This window comes from Gymnoscopelus braueri, assembly GCF_963280865.1.
Source record: "Gymnoscopelus braueri genome assembly, chromosome: 5".
Classification (NCBI taxonomy): Eukaryota; Metazoa; Chordata; class Actinopteri; order Myctophiformes; family Myctophidae; genus Gymnoscopelus; species Gymnoscopelus braueri.
Window position 1 is genome coordinate 14,178,596 of NC_137606.1, and position 21,024 is coordinate 14,199,619.

Below are 21,024 nucleotides of genomic sequence, written 5' to 3' on the forward strand. Positions count from 1 at the left end.
TGGTTGAGAATCACTGCTAGAGCCGTAAAAATCTTCTCTTATGGGGGTCCCTGGCATATCTTTTCAAATGGTGGTCCGCGATGCGATGCATTGTGAGCTGTAGATCGGCTATTTTCAAATGGCCGAAATATATAGGGCTGAAGTGGTTAATGTATGTTTTTTAATGATAATCAAAATCTTCAAAATAATTAGTAACTAAAGTTTTCAAATAATTGCAGTGGAGTATAAGTACAATATTTGCCCCTGAGATGTAGTGGAGTAGAAGTAAAAGTATTGGAAATTGGAAATACCTCCAATACCTCAAAATGGTACTTAAGTACAGTACTTAAGTAAATGTACTTAGTTACTTTCCACCACGTGTGTGTGTGTGTGTGTGTGTGTGTGTGTGTGTGTGTGTGTGTGTGTGTGTGTGTGTGTGTGTGTGTGTGTGCTTGACAGCAGACAGGTGAAACATTGGAATTGGTGACCTGTCAAACTCTAACCCAAATGATGTAATAAATAAATAGAGAATCATTTAGGTCTTTGCCAAAATTGCAATTTTGATAGGTTACCCATTTCAGTGTAACACTGGGGGTGGGAGTGAGAAAATACTAGCCTATGATATCAAGAACAAAGGCAAAGAATTCCTACACACAGTCTGGTTGTGGCATGTGAAAGATAAGATAAGATATAAGATAAGATGAGATAAGATAAGCCTTTATTGATCCCCGGAGGGAAATTCACGTGTCATAGCAGCAACAGCGGCAAGAACCAATGGCATCTATGTATTAATAATTAATTTGTTAAAAATATATTTATTGCAAATTAATTTCATCTGTGACTTATCAGTTTACAAACCCTTGGTTTCCAGTATTGTTATGGTTAGACAAAAAAAAAGAAAAGAAAAAAAGAATCATCATTCGCTTTTGCTCAGCTCCATCTCTTTAAGAAGAACATGAGAGAGAGAGAGCACTATAGAGTCAAGTAGTCTACCATTCCCAAATCTCAACATATTAGGTTTTCATGGTATCAAGGAAATTAGCTGCTAGTAGCAATGAGATGGGGCCGGGCAAGGAGAAGATAAAATGAAGAAGAGAAGATGTAGGGGAAGATGAAGACGAGAAGATGTGAACAAGAGGAGGAAGAATAAAAAGGAGAAGAGGGTGAAAAGGGAAACGCTGTACAGAATTAAAGAAGAATTTACAGTAAAAAGTGTACGATACCATTTTCAATCAGATATTTTGATGTGCTGTGGAAATTGTGTCCAAATGAAAATATCTGACAGGGAAGGTCTGAAGATGCTGCGTTGCCATTTCTGTGGCATTTGCACAATAATTATAATAATTATAAAGGTAAATATCTTTACAGTTCATAATTTCCAAAAGTTTATATGAATTCAACAACTTTGAGACTACATTTTGACAAAAGTTGCAAAGCTGTAGCATATACGTCTGAGAGGAAAACGTAGAGAAAAAGAAGACGAAGTTGCAGAGGAGAAAGGAGCATAAGTTGAAGAAGCAGAGAATAGAAAGACACAGAGGAGACGAAGAGGAGAAAAGGGGGATGAAGAGAATAGGAGGGAAAAGTATCAAATGGAGAAGAGAGGCACCCTCTAGGTTTGAACCCAGAAATATTTTACTGTGAGGGAACAAAACAAACCAAGGGTTGCCTTGTCACTCAACTGTATGATGAATAGGAGGGAGAGAGGGGGGTGATGTCTGGTGGGTACCCAGTGATTCCTAAACTATTTCATGTCAAGGTCCGCAAAATAAAAACGTATTGGCCTCGGACTCCCATTTGAGAACATCTTTTGCCAGGGACAAGATTTGTTGTTAAAATGTTTCCAAATATTCCTTTTGTTTGTTGTTGAAAATATCAGATCTACAAGCACACAACACATTGCATTGTGAGCAAGTACAGCAGATTATGATCCAATTTTTTTAATTTAGAATTTCAGACTAAAACTGGACTAGACCTCTGTGCGGAAAAAAATGTTTTTTCTTTCATAGGAAAGCAGTTTTAGGAAAAAGAAGAGTACTGTCAATAACATTAGAAACTGGCAGCAGAGCTGCCTGGCCTCTAATACTCCCCTCCCCAGATGCACTGTTACAGGACTCAACATTTACAGGTCATTGTCAAGTGTAGGGAAAGCTATGCAATTAAAACTGCATTCACAAAAAAGGGGAAGGTGTGTTGAGATGACAGCAGAAACTTCTGGAAGAACAGAGTGAGATCTATGAATTCAGACGAAAAGCTCACAGGCAGCCAGTGAAACTTAACTTTGTAACTGATACAAAAGTGCCTTATAAACTGTTATTACCATCATTACTTTGTCCCACTATATCAACATGAATTATAACATTTTTGTTGTTTTTCTCTCAAATGCTCTTGAATATCAAGCAATTCAAATGCACAAATCCACAACACATGCGCACACACACACACACACACACACACACACACACACACACACACACACACACTATAAAGAGCTGTTGCTGACATGAAATGAGGGGTATTCCAGACTGCTATATAAATGAATCACAGTTCTCTAAATGGTTAAACATTGTAGCCATCTCATTTTGATTCCATTTCATTATCCTTCTGAACACTACAGAACCAATATAGAATTAACTCTTATAATGGTTGCATTTCTTATTCAGTAACTGTACTGACAAGAGAAATGTTAATGGTCTACTAACTTTAATCCACAAAGCCGATTTTTTTTTCTAAAAATGCCATTATTTTCAGTAATTTACTTTTCAGTTATCTAAACAGGATAGTATTTCATATATTTTACCACATTTGTTAACCGAATATTTAATCAACATTAAAGATTATGGACTTTAGACGTTAGATTTGAGCTCAATTTGGCTTGAGTAATCTAAAAGAAAAATAGTGTAGAGAATATATCAAATACTTTGGAGGAAGCTAATGTGAAAGGTACTGCAAAGAAACGTTATACGAGTCTGAGGAGACGCTGCATTGATAGCAACAATTTTTCTTTAAATGAGGATAGACATGTTAATACAATGGAATATATTAATGTTTTCAGTGTGCAGGCTCATCTTATCTTCAATGTCATTTAAAACTAAAAGCCTTTTTAAACCATCACGATGCCTCAGTTATATTTAATTTCTTTGAGGAAAGTACATTGGTTTATAAAGGCTGCTCATAGCTCTCATAACAAAATGTTCATTTCAAACAATTTACAAAATCAAAGAGTTACATTTGGTGATAACGGTGTTACACTGACTAAACAATCCTCATGGAAACCCCAAAATGAAGAACTTAAAAGAAAGCAAACATGTTTTAAAACTTATATATATTTTAATATAATATATATACTTTTAAAACAATACAACGCGAATTCCAAAGGAAGGAATACGTGGACTGAAAGGGAGGAAAAATAAAAACAAATTTTAAAAAAGAATGATGTTCCTTTAGTAAAGCTCAAAGAGCAACTAACATCTCTTCCAGCAATATGGAATAATTAAGCTCGTGTCAACATGAGCATTAAAAAACAAAAGTGACTGATAGTGTACTCCAGTATACACTGAGGGGGACCCTGGCCTACTCTTTAAGCCTGAGTTATACTTGGGTGTGTGAGTGTCGCACACCGAAAAATAGCCGATCTACAAGCTCACAATACGGCCCAGCATTATGAGCTTGTAGATCTGCTATTTTTCGGTGCAAGACATCAGCGTGCAGAAAAGTATACTTACATCAGGCTTTAGCCCAGAATAAAGGACTTTGCAGATTTATGCACTCAAACACAGGATTTAAAGAAAACACAAAACCAAATAACATTACAAGTGGAATCATTGAACTGGCAAATATCCACCACTTCAGTAAAATTTTGGCCTCATCGCAATACAAATGAATCAATGATTGAACCTTTTCTTCCATTCTTTAAATACGGGAACATTCAAATAACAAAGATACTCCTGGCTCACGCAGGAAGTGACAACCAATGGAACAAAGATATTAAATAGCTATGGTCACCTGGACTGGCCTTTTCCCACGGGGGTCAACTCTGTTATTCTTATGCCTAATTCATACTGTGTCGCTTGCCGAAAATATCTAATCCATTCTTTTCGACAAGTGACAAAGTCAAGCGATGAAGCATGAATTGAGCTTTAGCCTCTCTCTTACTGGTATTAATACCATATCTTACAAACCTAAGCACTAACACGATTCCTCTTCCTTTTTTGTTCCCCCTACACTGACACCTTTACTCACCAACGTTCAGAAATGAAAAACTAAAACAAAACAAAAATTCTAAAAAAAACAGCAAATGGATGGTCAAGATTCAAATGGGTTGTTCATACATTCTCTCGCAGTCTTACGCGCACACATTCAAACCAACACACACAGTGCAATTGGAGAAAGGGCTCTCTCTCCTTTAGGTTTCGTCCACTTTCTCCCCCATGATATCATTCTGCCCCCTGCCTCTTTCCCACTCTGTAGGAACAGTCCCACACTTGATTTGTAACAGCAAGTTCCAGAAAGAGCACTTGTACAAAAAAAAAAAAAAGGAAAAAAAAAGAAATTGCAGAAATATGGCTTTATATTTAAAACCGTAACAATCAATGCTCCCCCCCAAAAAAAAAGAATCTTCTCAATTTTTCAAAAAATTTGATCCAACCTTTTTAAAATTCTATCAAGTAGGTTTGTACATAATGCAGTCTATGCAAGGGTTGGTGTGTTGGCATATGTCCATTTGTATGCGCACGGGCGTCTGTGTGTGAGCATTTTGGTGTGAAGCATGGGTTCAGCTGGTGGAAAGATGGTACTTTGCTGGCATAACCTGGTTATGGTGAGGTCAAGGGATAGATGTGGAGCCCCAGAGTAGTGCGACAGGTCCTGTAGGCAGGGCATAAGCCGGCCCTGGTGGGAGTCAAGATACGAAGCCACCGGTCTCCACACGCAAACCTGCTGAGGTCAGTTATTCACCGCTTGTTTCCTTGTCATGCTCTGCGATCCATGTCTCGTCTTCACGTTGATCTCCTGGCGTGCATTTATTTGCTTTCTTGTGTATGACTGCGTGAGTTATGTGTGTAGACAGACTGATGGAAAATGTGTCTTGTGCCAGTTTGTGGTTGCGTCATTCAGATTCCCCAGCAGTGCAAGTGTGTGAGTGTGTGTGTGTGTGTGTGTGTTTGTGTGTAGAGGGACGTGGTTGTGAAGGTGTTAGCCTGCCTGCTTGTTTTGAGTGTTTGAACGGTCACTCCCGTATGCTGGCGGAGTAGGAGAACTGGGGGAAGTGTGTACGCTGGTCTGAATCTTCTGGGTCTATGCTGTCATCTGGAGGACACAGAAGGAATGCATGTTCATTGGTCAAGAAGTTCATTGGTTACTTAAGCCTAATTTATGCTACAGTCTCATAATAAAAGCGGATGTGCTTACACTTGTCTGGAGGTGTGACGGTAATGGTCTGTGCAGTGAACTCGTCATCGAAGTAACGTGTGTCCGTCTCTGACGTCACCTGGGGCTTGAAGGGTGGAATAAGCTACGGGGGGGGGGACGAAAGTTTGTTACATATGAAATCCTAACTTTAGGAAAATCTGAAACATATTACTACCAAGCGTGAGGTTCCAACCAGGAACATGCTTCAGGGCATGCTGCAGAGGCAGCTTGAACATTTAAAGATTCACAAAGGATTACCAACATTTAAAATTGACATACAGGACTCGCACAAAGTGTTACTGGACACTGCAGATCACACGTTCGGACAGCAATTAGATGGCAAGTTATGAAGTCTATTTTGTGTAATTTCCTTGACTCTCTCTGTTCAATGATATCCTCACCTTTCTCTCCACAACATCCTGCCAGTTTATGGTAACGAAGAACTTATGGGTCATCACTTCTTTGGCATCTTCTGCGCTGCCTCCAAGCCTGAAAACAGTGAATGCCACCAGTGTTAACATCCAAAGCTTTTCCTTTGACACCAACCACTAAAGTACAGAATTTTAAGAGGGATCCCTCATAAAGGAGAAATCCGGACCCAAATACATATATATTGTGTCTGCCTATAATCATTCACCAACATACCTGATGCAGTTGACTTTTTTCATAGAAGCCCCTGTGCTCCATTCTGCAGACCCCTTCCACAGCTAGAATGGAGCCTAGAGCATAAATCTAATTCGGCTATTTTCGTCGCTCCAAACTTTATTATTTTTTCACGAATCCTCTCTATGTAGTGTCCTGGAACTCACACATGCACTGTTTGTCACTTATGAGGGGAGGGGGAGCGCTACACGTGAAATCTTGCGGGACGCGAGAATCTCGCGACAGTTCACGCATCAGAGCCGTTCTGTACGAACAGCAGCTCATGAGTGGCAAACAGTGCATGTGTGAGTGCCAGGACACTACACAGAGAGGATTCGTGAAAAAAAGAAGAAGTTTGGAGTGACGAAAATAGCCGAATTAGATTTATGCTCTAGGCTCCATTCTAGCTGTGGAGGGGGTCTGCAGAATGGAGCACAGGGGCTTCTCTGAAAAAAGTCAACTGCATCAGGTATGTTGGTGAATGATTATAGGCAGACACGGATCTCTCCTTTAATGGGACTTCACCTCTTCACCTGTATAAATAAAGGTTAATAAAACAAATTATCCTGACCCGGAGCTTATAAGATTTTCTGACAACGTAGCACAATGCAATCATTTTAGAACTTCAACTGTCCACTGGCTGACATTCCATTTACAGTGGAGTAGGGGTGCAGGGCTATCAATTATCAATCACCATTTGTACTTGCTTATCTAACACATACCTCTGCTTGGGGTCCTTCTTTAACAGGCCTGCCAGCAGGGCCTTGGCCTCCGGGGCCAAGTTCTTGGGGAAGCGGATTTCCTCCATGAGGATGAGTTCGAACAGACGCTCGTGGTCCTGGTTGTAGAAAGGCAACCGGCCGCACATCATCTCGTACATGACTACACCCAGACCCCACCAGTCTACTGCCCGGCCATAGTCATTGTCTTCTAGCACCTGGTAGGGTAGGAATGGAAGGGAACGTGAGACAAATACCGAGGCAAAAAGAAGTTACAATTTTGTATTTTAGCAACCCTTATACAGACTAGATAAGAAAGCAGTTCAGGCTCAAGCTATCAAGTATCACCTTGTTAATTTTGACAGCAAATTCTGATTTAGTCTTAGTCTTAGTCTTTTGAATAACACACGATTTAGTTTTAGTCCTATTTTAGTCTTCTGAAATTGTTTAGTCTTAGTCTAGTCGACTAAATATCAAAACCTTAGTCTTAGTGTTTTAGTCGACAAAATTAACACTGCCCTCAGGTAGTCATATCGAGCGCTAGGGGGGAGCAGGTAGGGGTTAAATGTCTTGCTCATGGACACCTCAACACCTAGCCGCAGCTGTGAATTGAACCTGGGACCTTTTCTCTACCCATTCAGCTATGGTCACACAAAAATTAATTAAAATAGAAAAATGTGCTCCTCGGAGCACAGGTCTCCGCCAGGCCAGGCAGTAGAAGTCAATCTTAGCCAATCAGGATGATATATGAAAAATCGGACCGGTCCGTCTTGATGACATAACTATAGAGATAATGTGTACCGATGTACTTGGTACACATTGAAAATCTGTAGGAGTAATATAAAAAAAATAGTTTTGCAAAGATGGGGCTGCTGGTGGCACTATAATAAGCCAATGTGAAAAGGGTGGCATTTTCTCCATTCCTGCAAACTTTAGATGCCAATCTAAGCCAATCAGGATGGAATATGAAAAATCGGACAGATATAGATGGAGAGATAATGTGTACCGATTCGTGTGATGTTTGGACAACATCTGTAGGAGTAATATCAAAAAGTTTGTTTAGCAAAAATCTGCCTCCTGGTGGCGCGATAAAAGGCTGATGCAGGGCAGAGGTTCTGCCCTGTGTGTGCACAGTTTCACGCCGATGGATCCGACCAAGACACGCGGCAATTGCTGATCCGACCCGTGCCCGAGGGACAAGTCAATATTTTGGCCCCAACCCGGTTCGGTTCTCAGCTCGGATCTTCGGTTCCGGGCGGACCGGTGCTACCCTCTATCCTGAAGTGTAGCATTGGCCTATCAAACAAAAATGGACGGACACACACAGCGTGGTTTGGCTTGACGCGTGTCATCAACAGGAAAACTCTCGACAGGGTTGTTAAGATCAGTGGTAAGTTCATGGGAAGGACCAGGAGCCATAAGAAACGGACAGTAAAGAAGGCCTCTCAAATGGCTGAGGACAACACACACACCCTTCACATCCATTACAGAATAATGCCCTCAGGCCGTCGATACAGAGCCTCGACATTCACCAAAAGGGCCTCAGACTGCTGAACGCCTATGTCTGGTGGAGCCCGGACTGCCCCCACCAAGGACGTTGGACCATTTAACTTCCCTTCCACCTGATGGACGCTAGTAAAGAGGAGGAGAACGTAGCACTCTGTAATCTCTCCTCACGATTCTTTGCTGCACAAAACTCCCATAAAATGGACGTACCGCAGAGTATGCACTGAGGTACATACCTTCTCACATCAGGTTTTGTTTTAGCGCAGAATATCTTTTATTCATACACACCCTACATATGGCTTATGGCCCCAGTTTGGAGCAGGACCTTAGTGAACAACATGCCTTCATCTTGATAGCAAACCTAAATAGATATGCTCTTATTCATTTGTATATATACACAATCTAAAATTGACATGAACAGACCTGCTGGTGCACAAACCGCTATGCCAGGCAACATCCTTGCTCCCTAGATACATTTTGGTACCATAATTAATTACCGGTGATAGTTATGATACTCACCACTGTATCTTATACTAAAGGGTGGATTGGTCCTCCTCGGGCAGAGAGACGGAGTACTGCTCCTAACAACCCAGGAGTTTTTTTTCTCTAGATATCTTGTCTTGGTAGGACAAATGTGTGTCTCTCTCTCTCTCCCCCCTCCCCCTCCCCCTCCCCCCTCCCCCCTCTCTCTCTCTCTCTCTCTCTCTCTCTCTCTCTCTCTCTCTCTCTCTCTCTCTCTCTCTCTCTCTCTCTCTCTCTCTCTCTCTCTCTCTCAGCCCTATTCCTCAATTGCTCTGATTGGGTGTAGCACGGCTCTCATCGGATCCGACAAGCCCAAATATCCAACATGCTAGAAAAGTAAAAATTATTGGGAACCGCTCGCCGAGCGCAATTTATCGGGGTGTTTCTTCTCGGAGTACCTTACACACTGCGCGATCAACACCTCGCCGAGGAACGCCCGATCTGGACTGAGATCGGTGGTTTTCTCTGCGATCACCAAAAAATATCCCCGAGAGCCAAATCGGGTCAAATATCGTACAGTGTGTAGAGGCTATTACCCCTTCATAATGAGAAATATTGGGAGGAGCCCTGTGGTGTACCGACTTTTACTTAAATAATTAATGTTACAAAATAGTTTCAATTCTTCATACTTTACATTAAAATGTATCCATCACGTCTATGAACTCAATATGCTAACCAGTACCAGTTTCAATCACATGCTCACGTGGACAATTACATAGTTGTGGTCAGACAAATAAAATGGTATTATGGAAGTTACCTCTGGGGCCAGGTATTCTGGGGTTCCACAGAAGGTTTTCATGGTGGCCCCGTCAGTAATGCCTTCTTTACACAGGCCAAAGTCTGTTATCTTTATGTGCCCATCCTTGTCCAGCATTAGGTTCTCCAGCTGAAGAAGGAAACAAGATAACTTTACACTTTAAACACTTAGCTGATGTTCTTATCCACACCAACATGGAAGAGGGGTGAACGGCCATGGGGTTGAGCGCTCACGGGCACGCCAGAAGGTAATGAACATGAGACCTTCCTATTAAGTAGAGGACATAGTGGCATCCTGCTTTTCTGTTTACATATGAACTTGGCAGCTGAGGTGGAGAGACTACGGTACATACATTACGTGGAGAGACTCCATACATTACATAACAGAAGTGCTGTTACTTGATTGAAGTATGATTGATAGTAAATGTTAGATTGGTATTAAGACATTTACATGAAGCAAAAGAGAAGCTGACATAAGTAGTAGTAATCCCTGGATATCTCGCACCTACAAACCCTGATATCACCCATTTGTAACAATAAGACCAGTCCTCTGATTCCATGGCATCATGTTCCCCTCTTGAACTGGCTGTTCAAGCTAAAATAATGTCTGTTCAGACTGTGGATTATAGCGTATCGATGAGGGAAGAGACTCAGAGAGGATGCATTACCTTTAGGTCCCTGTAAACTACATTGCGTGAGTGTAGGTATTCCAGTGCAGACACTATCTCGGCACCATAAAATCGCGCCCGGTCTTCTGTGAATACTCTATCTCGGGATAAGTGAAAGAAGAGCTGCAGAGAAAAATAAGGATAAGGAGGAACAACTGAGCATCTTCTCAAAAGGTCATACATGTCAACACATACAGTGAGTATACATCGTTAATATGATTTCCTTGCTGTGTGTTCCCTGTCACTATATTGTCTGCTGTCCTAATACTGTTTGTCAAGTACCTGGAGCTGCACTCCACACACATACATAAGAAAGGTACTATAATAAAATACATGTAATATGATTAAAAGGACAGATGTGAATCGAAGGGAAAACTAAAAACAGAACTCACCTCCCCACCGTTTGCATACTCCATCACAAAGCATAGCCGGTCGTGTGTTTGGAAGGCATATTTTAGTGTCTAAGGAGTGGACAAAACAAATAGTTGGCACCAGTTTATTTTAAATGTAACGTCTTTGATTCGAACAATAATGGAGAATAAAGTTGTCCAGAAGTTAGTAACTCACCGTCAGGAATGGATGCCTTGTATTTTGGAGAACTCTGCTCTCTGTAACTGTGTGTGCCACCTCATCCTAGTATTATACAAACAGAGTCCACACACACACACCATTAGATGACAGTTGCATGAAATGTATCACCATAATATGTGAATTCCCTATAGGGCTGATTGTAGTAGTTGATGATTCATTGTCACACAAGTAATTGTGATTATCGCTATAATTGTGTTTTTGACATTGAACATAAGAATACAAATTTCATTTCTGTTTGCTTTTTAGGCTTCGTAATCAAATATTGCACAGGGCAGATATGACAAATAACTTATACAAAGAAATAATTGTATGCTTTAAAATGAATAAAAATAGCGGAAATAGCTGATCTACAAGCTTCATTTGTGACATGCCGTAAGCTTGTAGATCAGATATTTCTGTAGTATAGTTTCAATATAGTATTTGAAAATGTATGAACATTTCTCAACATGGAAACGATTATCTCAAATAATTGCGATTATCTCAAATAATCATTTGTTAATAAATTATGCAATAATTGCGACAGGCCTAATTCCCTGTGGTGACAGTGAAATTAGCACTCACTTTGGCAATGATGACTTCTTTGCGGAGTATTTTCATGGCATAGTACATCCCAGTGGCCTTCTCCTTGACGAGGATCACTTTGCCAAATGTGCCCTTGCCTAATAGCTTCAGGTAGTCAAAGTCACTCATGGTCTGGGGGAACAAGGAGAGAGAGAGAGAGAGAGAGAGAGAGAGAGAGAGATGCTTGGATTAAGATGACATGTCTAGCAGCGCACCAATACTGTCTGAGCATAACTGTAGTACCAGGTTTTCAGAAGGTGGCACTGGCATACCTGTTTCACTTTATCACTTCTAGTAATTATTTACACAAGAATCAAGCTACTGAGAGCTTTTCCATTCTTGGAATTTAGATTAGAAAAAAAAGCATTTCCATCAACCTCAATTAACAAACAAATCCTCTGGGCAAGTCAGCAGACAACATATATGTTCAGTAACAGACAATGGAAGAATACAGTCCCTGTAGCTAAGGCTGGGTGATATAACTCAATATCACGATTATGTCAAACTTTTGCTTCGATAAAGATTAATGAACGATTATTTTATACACATTTTACACTGCCCTCACAATTCTCTCACAAGATCTGAACATTTAATATGATGGGGATGCCATTTTTGCACATCACCATACATCGAAGTATAATTCAGGGCTTAAGTGGTTAATCAGACCAATCGATTTAGTAAAAACTAATTTATCACAAACAAAACCCTGCTTCATGATTATTCAATTAACCTACATGAGCGAGATTAAGTCCGTTAGAGGTTCTAAATGTCGCTTTTGATATATTTTCGATCAAGTGCCCAGCTCTACCTGTAACGAATACACGTGTAGAAGATATAAATCACTATGACAAGATCAAAGACAAAATGAACACACTATAAAAAACTTTGCTAAATGATCAAAAGCACAATCATATAAAAATAAAGCCTAAAGTAAATGCTTGCATCTTTCAGTTAAAATACTGCGAGCAACAAAGTGATAGCGTAAAGCCTGATTCATACTTCGTCGCAAGACAGTGTTGCGCTGCGTGCATCAAAAAACAGCAGACCTACTCCACGCGTTGTGAGCTTGTAGGTCTACCGTTTACAACGTGCGACTGAGCATAAATTAGGCGTAACCCATTAAGACCGGGAACGCATCTGTGTGTCATTTTTAGATTTCTTTGGCTATTAAAAAATAGCAGATATACAAACTCATAGCGCAGCACCGAGTGCCGCGCTATGAGCTTGTATACAGTATCTGCTATTTTTTGAAAAATCGTGAAAATGTGTGCAAATCTTTGAATATATACATTTTTAAAGAGAACATTTGAAACTCAAATCTTTGCCTCTTTACAAATGCTCGCTTTAAAAATATATATATTTAAAGATTTGCAAAAATTGTCACGATTTTGTCAGAAAAATAGCAGTTCTACAAGCTCATAGCGCGGCACTCGGTGCCGCACTATGAGCTTGTATATCTGCTATTTTTGAATAGCCAAAGACATCTAAAAATGACTAATCTCTCAAGAACAGATTCTGCTCTGCGTTTGAATCTGTCGGGGGGGTTCGTCATATCGCGTACGCACTGGCCTACATGTGGGCGTGTCTTCAGATCAGGAAGCAGGCCGCGCTTTACCCAATGAAATGTAGTGGCCGGGATTTACGTGTCTGCCGATCCTTCCCCACTAGAAACAAACCGAAACTAATTTAACAATAGCGTCCTCGGAGCAGACAAAACCACGGAAAGATATTCACATTTTAACTTGCTCTTTCATCATAGAAACAAGTGGGCTTATAACCAAAACGATCCATGTTCTCTGGGAGAAGTGGTGTTAGTGTTCCGTGTAGAAATATTGTTAGTGGGAATGAAAACATAGTCGCACCACCGGAAGTGAAAGGCTGAAGGCAGACCAAAACCCCGGTTTCCTTGCGTACGTGTGCTACGTCGACTTCCTCCCAGAGCCAAGTCAGATAGTAAAAAACAGCAGAGGGCGCTGTTTTTCCTTTTCATTTGGCAATGGGTTCCCAGATTGAAAAATGACAGATGCGTTCCCGGTCTTAATGGGTTAATGGGGTTACATGGTTCTGTTCTACGCACCTGCACCAAGCTATGTTGAAATGCACAAAATATTAACGGTTTGTCAATGAAGGTGTGAATTCTTTTGTGAGGTGTGTGAGCCGAACACTGACCACTTTGGATCGTGACTTGGACATGGCGACCTCCATCTCCTCGGCTCCACTGCTGTCACTGGGCGAGCAGCCAAATTTGATCTCCATGGGCTCCTCGTCCTGCTGCTGACTCTTCAGGCCGTTGGCCACCGTCTGGATGGCTCGCATCCACTCCTCCCTGAAACGCAAGTGTTGTGTCGCCATCAAGTTAGTTTACTACATTGATGATTGCTATGGTCAGGGGTGGGCAACTTTGATGATGGAGAGGGCCACTACATTTCCACACTCACTCCAGAGGGCCACATTGCATATACTGTTGGGCAGACAGCTCTTATCTCCGTAATTTAACTTTTTTCATAAATTAAAGTTTTGAGCTTGTAGATCAGCTATTTTAGCTATTTTGAATTGGAAACCAGATTTTTCGTTTTGCTATTTTTGAATTTGAATCCTGAAAAGTAACATTTTAATCTCATTTCAAATGCTATACTTATACTATATTATACTTATGTTAACTTTATGAACTTAAATACAAATACATTGGACATAAAAAAGACAATAGAATTGTAATACTAGTCATTAAGCTACTAATATAGACTGAAGTAATTAAAGCGGGTCATGTTTGCATGTTTGGAATTGTAACAGCTGAAATAGTGAAATAATATATCAGTATTCAGATATTAACCTGCGAGCCGCATTAAGTGAAGGTGGGGCCCGCATGTGCCCCCCCCCCCGGGCCGCCAGTTGCCCATGTATGGTCTATATGAAAATAGGCCTCGGAGGAAAGATTAATTAATTTCAAACATCCATGACTTTTCAACAGCGTCGGAAACATCAGCCGAAGAAGCAGATCATTTTACGGTGGGTTTATCAGTTGAAATTTTTAATCTATAAAATAAATAATCTAGTTATTATTCCAAAATCTACTGGCAGGCAGTGTTTTGGAAAATGGTTGACAGTAAAGTCCTATTCAGTCCTTTTTGACTGTTTAGTAGGGTTTATACTGAAGACTAAGAGTGAGAGGTTAGGGGTGAATACGTAATCAGATTTAATGCAGACCTTTATAATACTGCACAATGTATTTCTCTATAATTATAATATATACAATGGCCTTTTGAAGTCCTCCATGGCTTAGTTAACACAACCTTTTCTTTGGTCCTATGGTCCTTACAGCAGCTAAAAAAGTGTTTCTCAACCAGTGGGATGTACTCTGAAAGTTAGTTATAAGACAACCATATGCTATAGTTACAGTTAGTTTTATTTGGTCGTTAGTTATCACCTCCAAGATTTAAAAAATCCATTTACGATATATAGATAGACGTTAGACATTACTAGCACCAATATTTCACTTCTAGTTCTAATATACGTATGAGTTATGTGACAAATAAAGTATTTAAATCTTGAATCTTCACAGATGTCAGATGTATGTATGATGAGAGGGAATACACAAAAATTTAGTTTGCAACACTTGGATACAATTCTCAAGGAGAAGAAACAAGAATTAAGTTCAAACCTTTGGACTGCATAGCCCTGAACTTCCCCTCACCTCTCCTCATTGCTCTCCACATGGAAGGTGCGCTCTATCACGGTGGTCCATTGTAGACAACGGATGACGAATGTGTTTGGCCTTGGTCGCTCAGTTTTCATCAGCTGGCATTCTGCTGAGCACAACACACATGACGCTCTATTAGGACGGAGCTAAAGAACATCTCACGACAACAGAAACACAGAACCGAGCATACAAAAAGCCCACAGAGGCGGACAAACCAACCTGCAACGGAGAAATTGTTGAGTGGTGGGAGGCTGTGGTCACTGGACAGCTCAGGCTTCTCCTTGTAGCCGACAAAGGTACCATCACTCTTTAAGATGAAGTAGCGAGGCCTCCATGTTTTAATGTATTCACCTGGTGTAAATGGACAGAGGACATGTGAGCCAATAGGGTTTATGTTTGACTGCGTTCCAGCTTAATTGAGGCTCTAGTATTCCATGTGTTCAATAGTGTGGTTACATATCCACTAGTATTTTTTCATAACCCGCCCCAACCCGTCCCGCAAAAAATTAATATAAATCAACGACCCAGCCCGCCCCGCATCCCCCCCCCAAAAAAAAAAAAAAAAAAACACACACAAGCAAGTCCATTTAATTGCTTTCCAGAGAGAGAGAGAGGGGGGGACAGGGGGAGGGCCAGAGAGAGAGAAGAGAGAAGTTTTTTGGTGACTTCACTCGCCCAGCGATAATTGCGTCGTAATCTATAACCCGCCCGCCCTGCGGTTCAACCCGCGTGACCAGCGGGTTACGGGTCGGCCCGCGCATCACAAATAAGATGTTTTACAAAAATAGCAGCGGCCAGAAATGTGATCTTGCAGATATAGCATATTATCAATATCATAACTGGTCGTGACTGTGAGTGAGAATCTGCTATTTTCAGCGCTCGTCTGCACAGCACCGGCGCATAACCAAGTATATATCAGACAGTAGACGTCGCTGAGTTGTGTTTGAGCTCTATGTCTTGCGTATCTGCATTGTACAGGCATCACCCACAGCTTCCAATACAAACTATTGATTTGATGGTGTGCTGTAAATAGTGCCGGCTTGTTTGTTTACCTTGCAGCGCTCTCATAAAAAAAAAGTGAACCAATAATAATAATTTGATAACAAATCCATCTTTGGTTCATGGTCGATTTAGATCGACCCGGGGATCTGTGTATCGATGTAGTTGCATCATTAATGGTGATACAGAGCTGCCCCCATCCTCACCACGTTTAAGCCTACGCTCAAAACCCACCTTTTCAGACTAGCATTCCCTACATGAAATCCCAATCCCCTCCTTTTGTTTACCTTTCTTTTATAGTTTTTTAAAACCTTTTTTAACTAGTTCTTCCTAATAAAGTTTCTGTAATGCGACTTTGAGTACCTAGAAAAGCGCTATATCAATTGTATGTATTATTATAATAGTATCTCCGATTGTTATCAGTTCATCTTTACACGCCCTACTACTGCCCATACTCTACCTGCTCAGTGCTCACTCATTCAAAATCACTCATAATAAGAGCATGAACTATAGTGCTATTATAAAACAGCTATACTGCATGTTTAAAATCTCAAAAGAGAATGCAAGGTTAGGAAGACCGTCACAGTATTGATTGATGCTTGAACAAAAAAATGCGTCTCACCTCTCTTGTGGAGCCATCCTTCTCTCAAGACGCTGACCTCGTTCATGCTGGGGCGGAGGAGTTTCTGGATTCAGGGTGGGGTTGTGGGAAAGTGGGGGTAAGGGGTGCGGTTCGTCCTGTCGCTGGTATGTCAGATGAGTGTGTCAGACATAGAACTTTGACAACACCTGGCAAAAGATCAGCAGAAACCGTTAACAGTAAATGCCAGATACCTGACAATTTGAAGCAGCAGCCCTTTTCACAAAACACTACAAAAATGCCCTGTGATCTAGACTAGATCTATTATCATTTTAATCACAATTCATGGGGCACTCATACAGGTGAAAAACACCGTCATGTCAGAAATTCCAAAGAACACTATATGAAAATAGCCAATCTATAAGCTCACAACTCGTTGCTTTGTGAGCTTGTAGATTTGCTATTTTCCAAAGGATTTTACACATTTTATGCATTTGAAAACTTGTGAAATTCTGCATTAAGGAGTACATTCTACTTTTGGTACTTTAAGTACATTTTGATACCACCAATACTTTTGTACTTTTACTCAAGTAAATTTAGAATTCCGGACATCTACTTGTAACAGAGTATTTCTACATTTGCAGTATTGATACTTTTACTTTTTTTTGTCAAAAGTGTGAGTATTTTTTCCACCACTGCCAATATGGGGGGTACTTATGCTAGTGGTTGGTATTGATCTAATGATCGGCAAAATGCCTGCAATGGACTGCCAAGCTCAAAGGTTTATTTGACTGAAAAGAATAGCCTTGGTGGTTTCCTTAACCCATTAAGACCGGGAAGGGAACGCATCGGTGTCATTTTAAGACGTCTTTGGCTATTCAAAAATAGCAGATATACAAGCTCATAGTGCGGCACCGAGTGCCGCACTATGAGCTTATAGATCTGCAATTTTTTTGAAAACTCTTGAACATTTGTGCAAATATTTGAATATATATTTTTAAAGGGAACATTTGTAACACTAAATCTGAGATGGGAATCTGAGAATTTGAGATGGGGGTCCACGGCCAAATACATGTAATTTTTGGGGGTCCTTGACATGAAAAAGTTGGAGCACCACTGATATAGCAACATTCGTTTTTCAAAAAACTGTTAGGATTTAGAAGACATTTGTAGAATCCCCAGAAGCAAAGATTTGAGTTAAAAAAATCGCTTTAAAAATAATAGATTTTATAAAGATAGAAAATAAAGATTTACACATTTTTTTTACGATTTTTGTATATCTAAAGACATCTTAAAATGACGTTCCCGGTCTTAATGCCTTTGCTAATTGCTATCCTCCCAGGTGTTATAGAAATTCCAAGTATCTCTAGAAAAATGATACTGTGGTGCATTCTGCCACAGGAGGATCACAGTCTGTTTGAACGGCTTTGTTTACATAGATAGAAATCAATAAGGCAGGCAGGCCTTACTTCCCCCTTTGTTTCAAGCCATTTTATTGCATGATGCATCCACATGATCTACCAGTAGTGTAACGTAGCCAAGTACATTTACTTAAGTACTGTACTTAAGTACAATTTTGAGGTACTTTTACTTTACTGGAGTATTTAAAATTTTCAATTATTTTACTTTTACTCCACTACACCTGAGAGGCAAATATTGTACTTTTTTTTTTACTCCACTACCATTATTTGACAACTTTAGTTACTATATAGATTTTTATTATTATTAAAAGACATGCATTACCCACTTCAGCCCTATATACATTTCGGCCATTTGAAAATAGTCGATCTACAAGCTCAGACAGCGAGGCATAGTAAGCTTGTAGATCAGCTATTTTCATAACTCTTTTGTACATTTGAAAACTTGTGAAATGGGACTTTCTGCATAATGAGTATACTTTCTACTTTTGGCACTTAAAGTACATTTTGATACCAAGGCTTTTGTACTTTCACTCAGGTAAATTTTCAATTCGGGAACTTTTACTTGTAAACAGAGTATTTCTACAGTGCACTATTGATGCTTGTACTAAAGTAAAATATCTGAGTACTTTTCCCACCACAGTGATCTACTGATGCCAGTGGCTAAGCTGATAACTGGTGGTTCTTGGGGCCAATCATTAAGTGGAACGATGACCTATGATTTCAGCCACAGCTTTAGAACTCCCCCCAACACAGTCAGTGTGTTTAACTTTATTAACCTAACCCAGTGGTTCTCAAACTTTTTCATGTCAAGGACCCCCAAATTGACACTTATTGGCCCGCGGACCCCCATTTGAAAAGATATGCCAGGGACCCCCATAAGAGAATATATTTTACGGCTCTAGCAGTGATTCTCAACCATTTCAATTTCAAGGACCCCCCAGTTTGACATGCATTAGGCTACGGACCCTCATTTAATGGCATTTCCATCTCTGGGACCCCAATTCATATTGTAAAGTCAATGTTAATTTAACTCTGAGAGTGTACAAATGGAACCAAATGGACCTGTTAGGGTCCATTTGGTTCCATTTGTACACTCTCAGAGTTACAGACCCATAAGGGTCCATTTGGTTCCTAATACTATCCATCATTTAGCTGGGGACCCCCTTGAACCCCCTCAAGTACCCCTGGGGGTCCCCGGACCCCACTTTGAGAACCAATGACCTAACCAAATACAAACATGCAAAGACCAACTTGATCATATCATGATAAGTCAACTAAATGAGTCATAAAAAACGTTAGACGACATGGCCAGTAACCTGTTTTGACTAATTAATTCTGTATTAATCTTACGTCATTTCTCAGTAAAGTCGAGCACCTCTCTAAGATGCCAAAATGTTAGATAATGCATTGACTCAAACGCAAGTCCCTATATGATCCAGTGGTGGAAAGTAACTAAGTACATTTACTTTACTGGAGTATTTCCATTTTTCAATACTTTTACTCCTCTAAATCTCAAGGCAAATATTGTACTTTTTACTTAATAGTTACTTTATAGATTTTGATTATTATTACAAAACATTTCGGCCATTTGAAAATAGCCGATCTGCTATTTTTATAGTGTGAAATGGGACATTCTGCATAACGAGTACTTTTACTTTTGGTACTTTAAAGTACATTTTGATGCCAATACTTTTTTACTTTTACACAAGTACATTTTGAATTCCAGACTTTTACTTATAATAGAGTATTTTTACATTGCAGTATTGATACTTTTACTTGAGTACACAAGTATATATAGTACTTTTTCCACCACTGCAAGTCCCTATGTGATGCGTTAATTTGGACGATATCCAAACTGACAGTAGTGTGTAAGGAGTAGACATGGACCATAAACACACACACACACACACACACACACACACAGAGAGTACAAGTACAAAGAACCTCAATAGAAACAAGCCATAGGTTTTCTTGGGTTTAAAATCCTCCGAGCAGATCTTGTATTGAACTGTACTTTCCTGTGCTTGTTTTTGCAAACTGCTAATAAAGTATTCACACACACACACACACACACACACACACACACACACACACACAGCTAAATGCTAGGTTATTAGCCCAGTGTTGCTAGCCACCGTAGCCAGACCAGGGCTAGCATTAACTGCGTTACACGGAAGTCGGCAAACTAGAGAATCCTGTGACGCCAGAGGTCGCTGAGTTCAGTTCACACCAAAAGGATGATGGAGACCTATGGAATGGACTATTTCCGACAACAAACCTAAACGTTTTCAGGTGATGTCGAATTCACTTTTTTTTGTCTGTTATTTTTTAAATCATCAACCCAAAAAAAAATGAAAACAGTTACTTCTGACGTAACATAATTGACTAGGTCACCAAATCTGGTGTACCACCACATGGTTTTCTTACCTCGACTTCTTCGTTTTGACTAAAAGCCCTTGTAGTTATCGCGGCGTTGAAAAGATCAAAGTAATCAGCAGTTCTCCTTCCAGCGGTAGCCTGTGTGTATTGATCTCTGTCAATGATCACACAGTTTTTAGATCCACTGGATCACTGGGGATCCACTGCTTTCTTCCCACACACAACGGCGGCGTGCGTCTTAATTGTGTTGTTGCTGCAGTGCTTCAAGCAGCAGGAGGAATTACAATAGACTGGTCTCGATCGTGACGACTGGGTATTTCCACAACGTAAAAAAATATATATTCCCACCAGACCGTTTAAAATGTCTGTATTTTAGACTCTTATTCCCTTTTAGTGGTAGTTGGCCGCCTGCTTAGCGCGTATAGGCCATCCGTCCATCCAAGCTACCAGTGTTGCCAGCCTTTGCGAGAGAAACAAGCAGCCAACCAGGTCTAGGAAAACAAGCCCAAAACAAGCCACTAGAAAGTAGCCGATCTACAAGCTCACAACGCGTCGCGATGCAACGCGCTGTGAGATTGTAGATCTGCTATTTTCA

The 21,024-nt window shown here is 40.3% G+C and overlaps 1 protein-coding gene across 3 annotated transcripts; it reads right to left on the reverse strand.

Moving 5' to 3' along the window:
• Positions 1-774: 774 nt before the first annotated feature.
• Positions 775-20,872, reverse strand: akt2 (v-akt murine thymoma viral oncogene homolog 2). Of its 3 annotated transcripts, XR_013933231.1 has the most exons (15): positions 20,478-20,872; positions 16,672-16,838; positions 15,270-15,401; positions 15,045-15,159; positions 13,523-13,679; positions 11,354-11,485; positions 10,769-10,834; positions 10,594-10,662; positions 10,202-10,324; positions 9,535-9,663; positions 6,753-6,967; positions 5,790-5,877; positions 5,389-5,491; positions 2,018-5,286; positions 775-1,956 (listed from the first exon to the last, which is right to left on the reverse strand). XR_013933231.1 is itself a non-coding variant. In XM_080429662.1 (14 exons), the coding sequence occupies exons 2-14, from the start codon at positions 16,715-16,717 to the stop codon at positions 5,207-5,209; spliced, it is 1,452 nt and encodes a 483-aa protein (XP_080285788.1). In that variant the 5' UTR covers positions 16,718-16,838; positions 20,478-20,872; the 3' UTR covers positions 775-5,206. The 3 variants fall into 3 exon arrangements, 2 of the variants coding, with proteins under 2 accessions (XP_080285788.1, XP_080285787.1); XM_080429662.1 differs by having other exon boundaries at positions 775-5,286; positions 15,045-15,156; XM_080429661.1 differs by having other exon boundaries at positions 775-5,286.
• Between the last annotated feature and the right edge of the window lie 152 nt (positions 20,873-21,024).

Coding starts and splice junctions, on each gene's coding strand:
- akt2 (XM_080429661.1), bottom strand. CDS start 16,717: ATGAACGAGGTCAGCGTCTTGAGAGAAGGATGGCTCCACAAGAGAG. Junction 6,968..9,534: donor CAGAATACCTGGCCCCAGAG/GTAACTTCCATA, acceptor CTACCCTACCAG/GTGCTAGAAGACAATGACTA. Junction 5,287..5,388: donor CGTCACACCTCCAGACAAGT/GTAAGCACATCC, acceptor TGTGTCCTCCAG/ATGACAGCATAGACCCAGAA.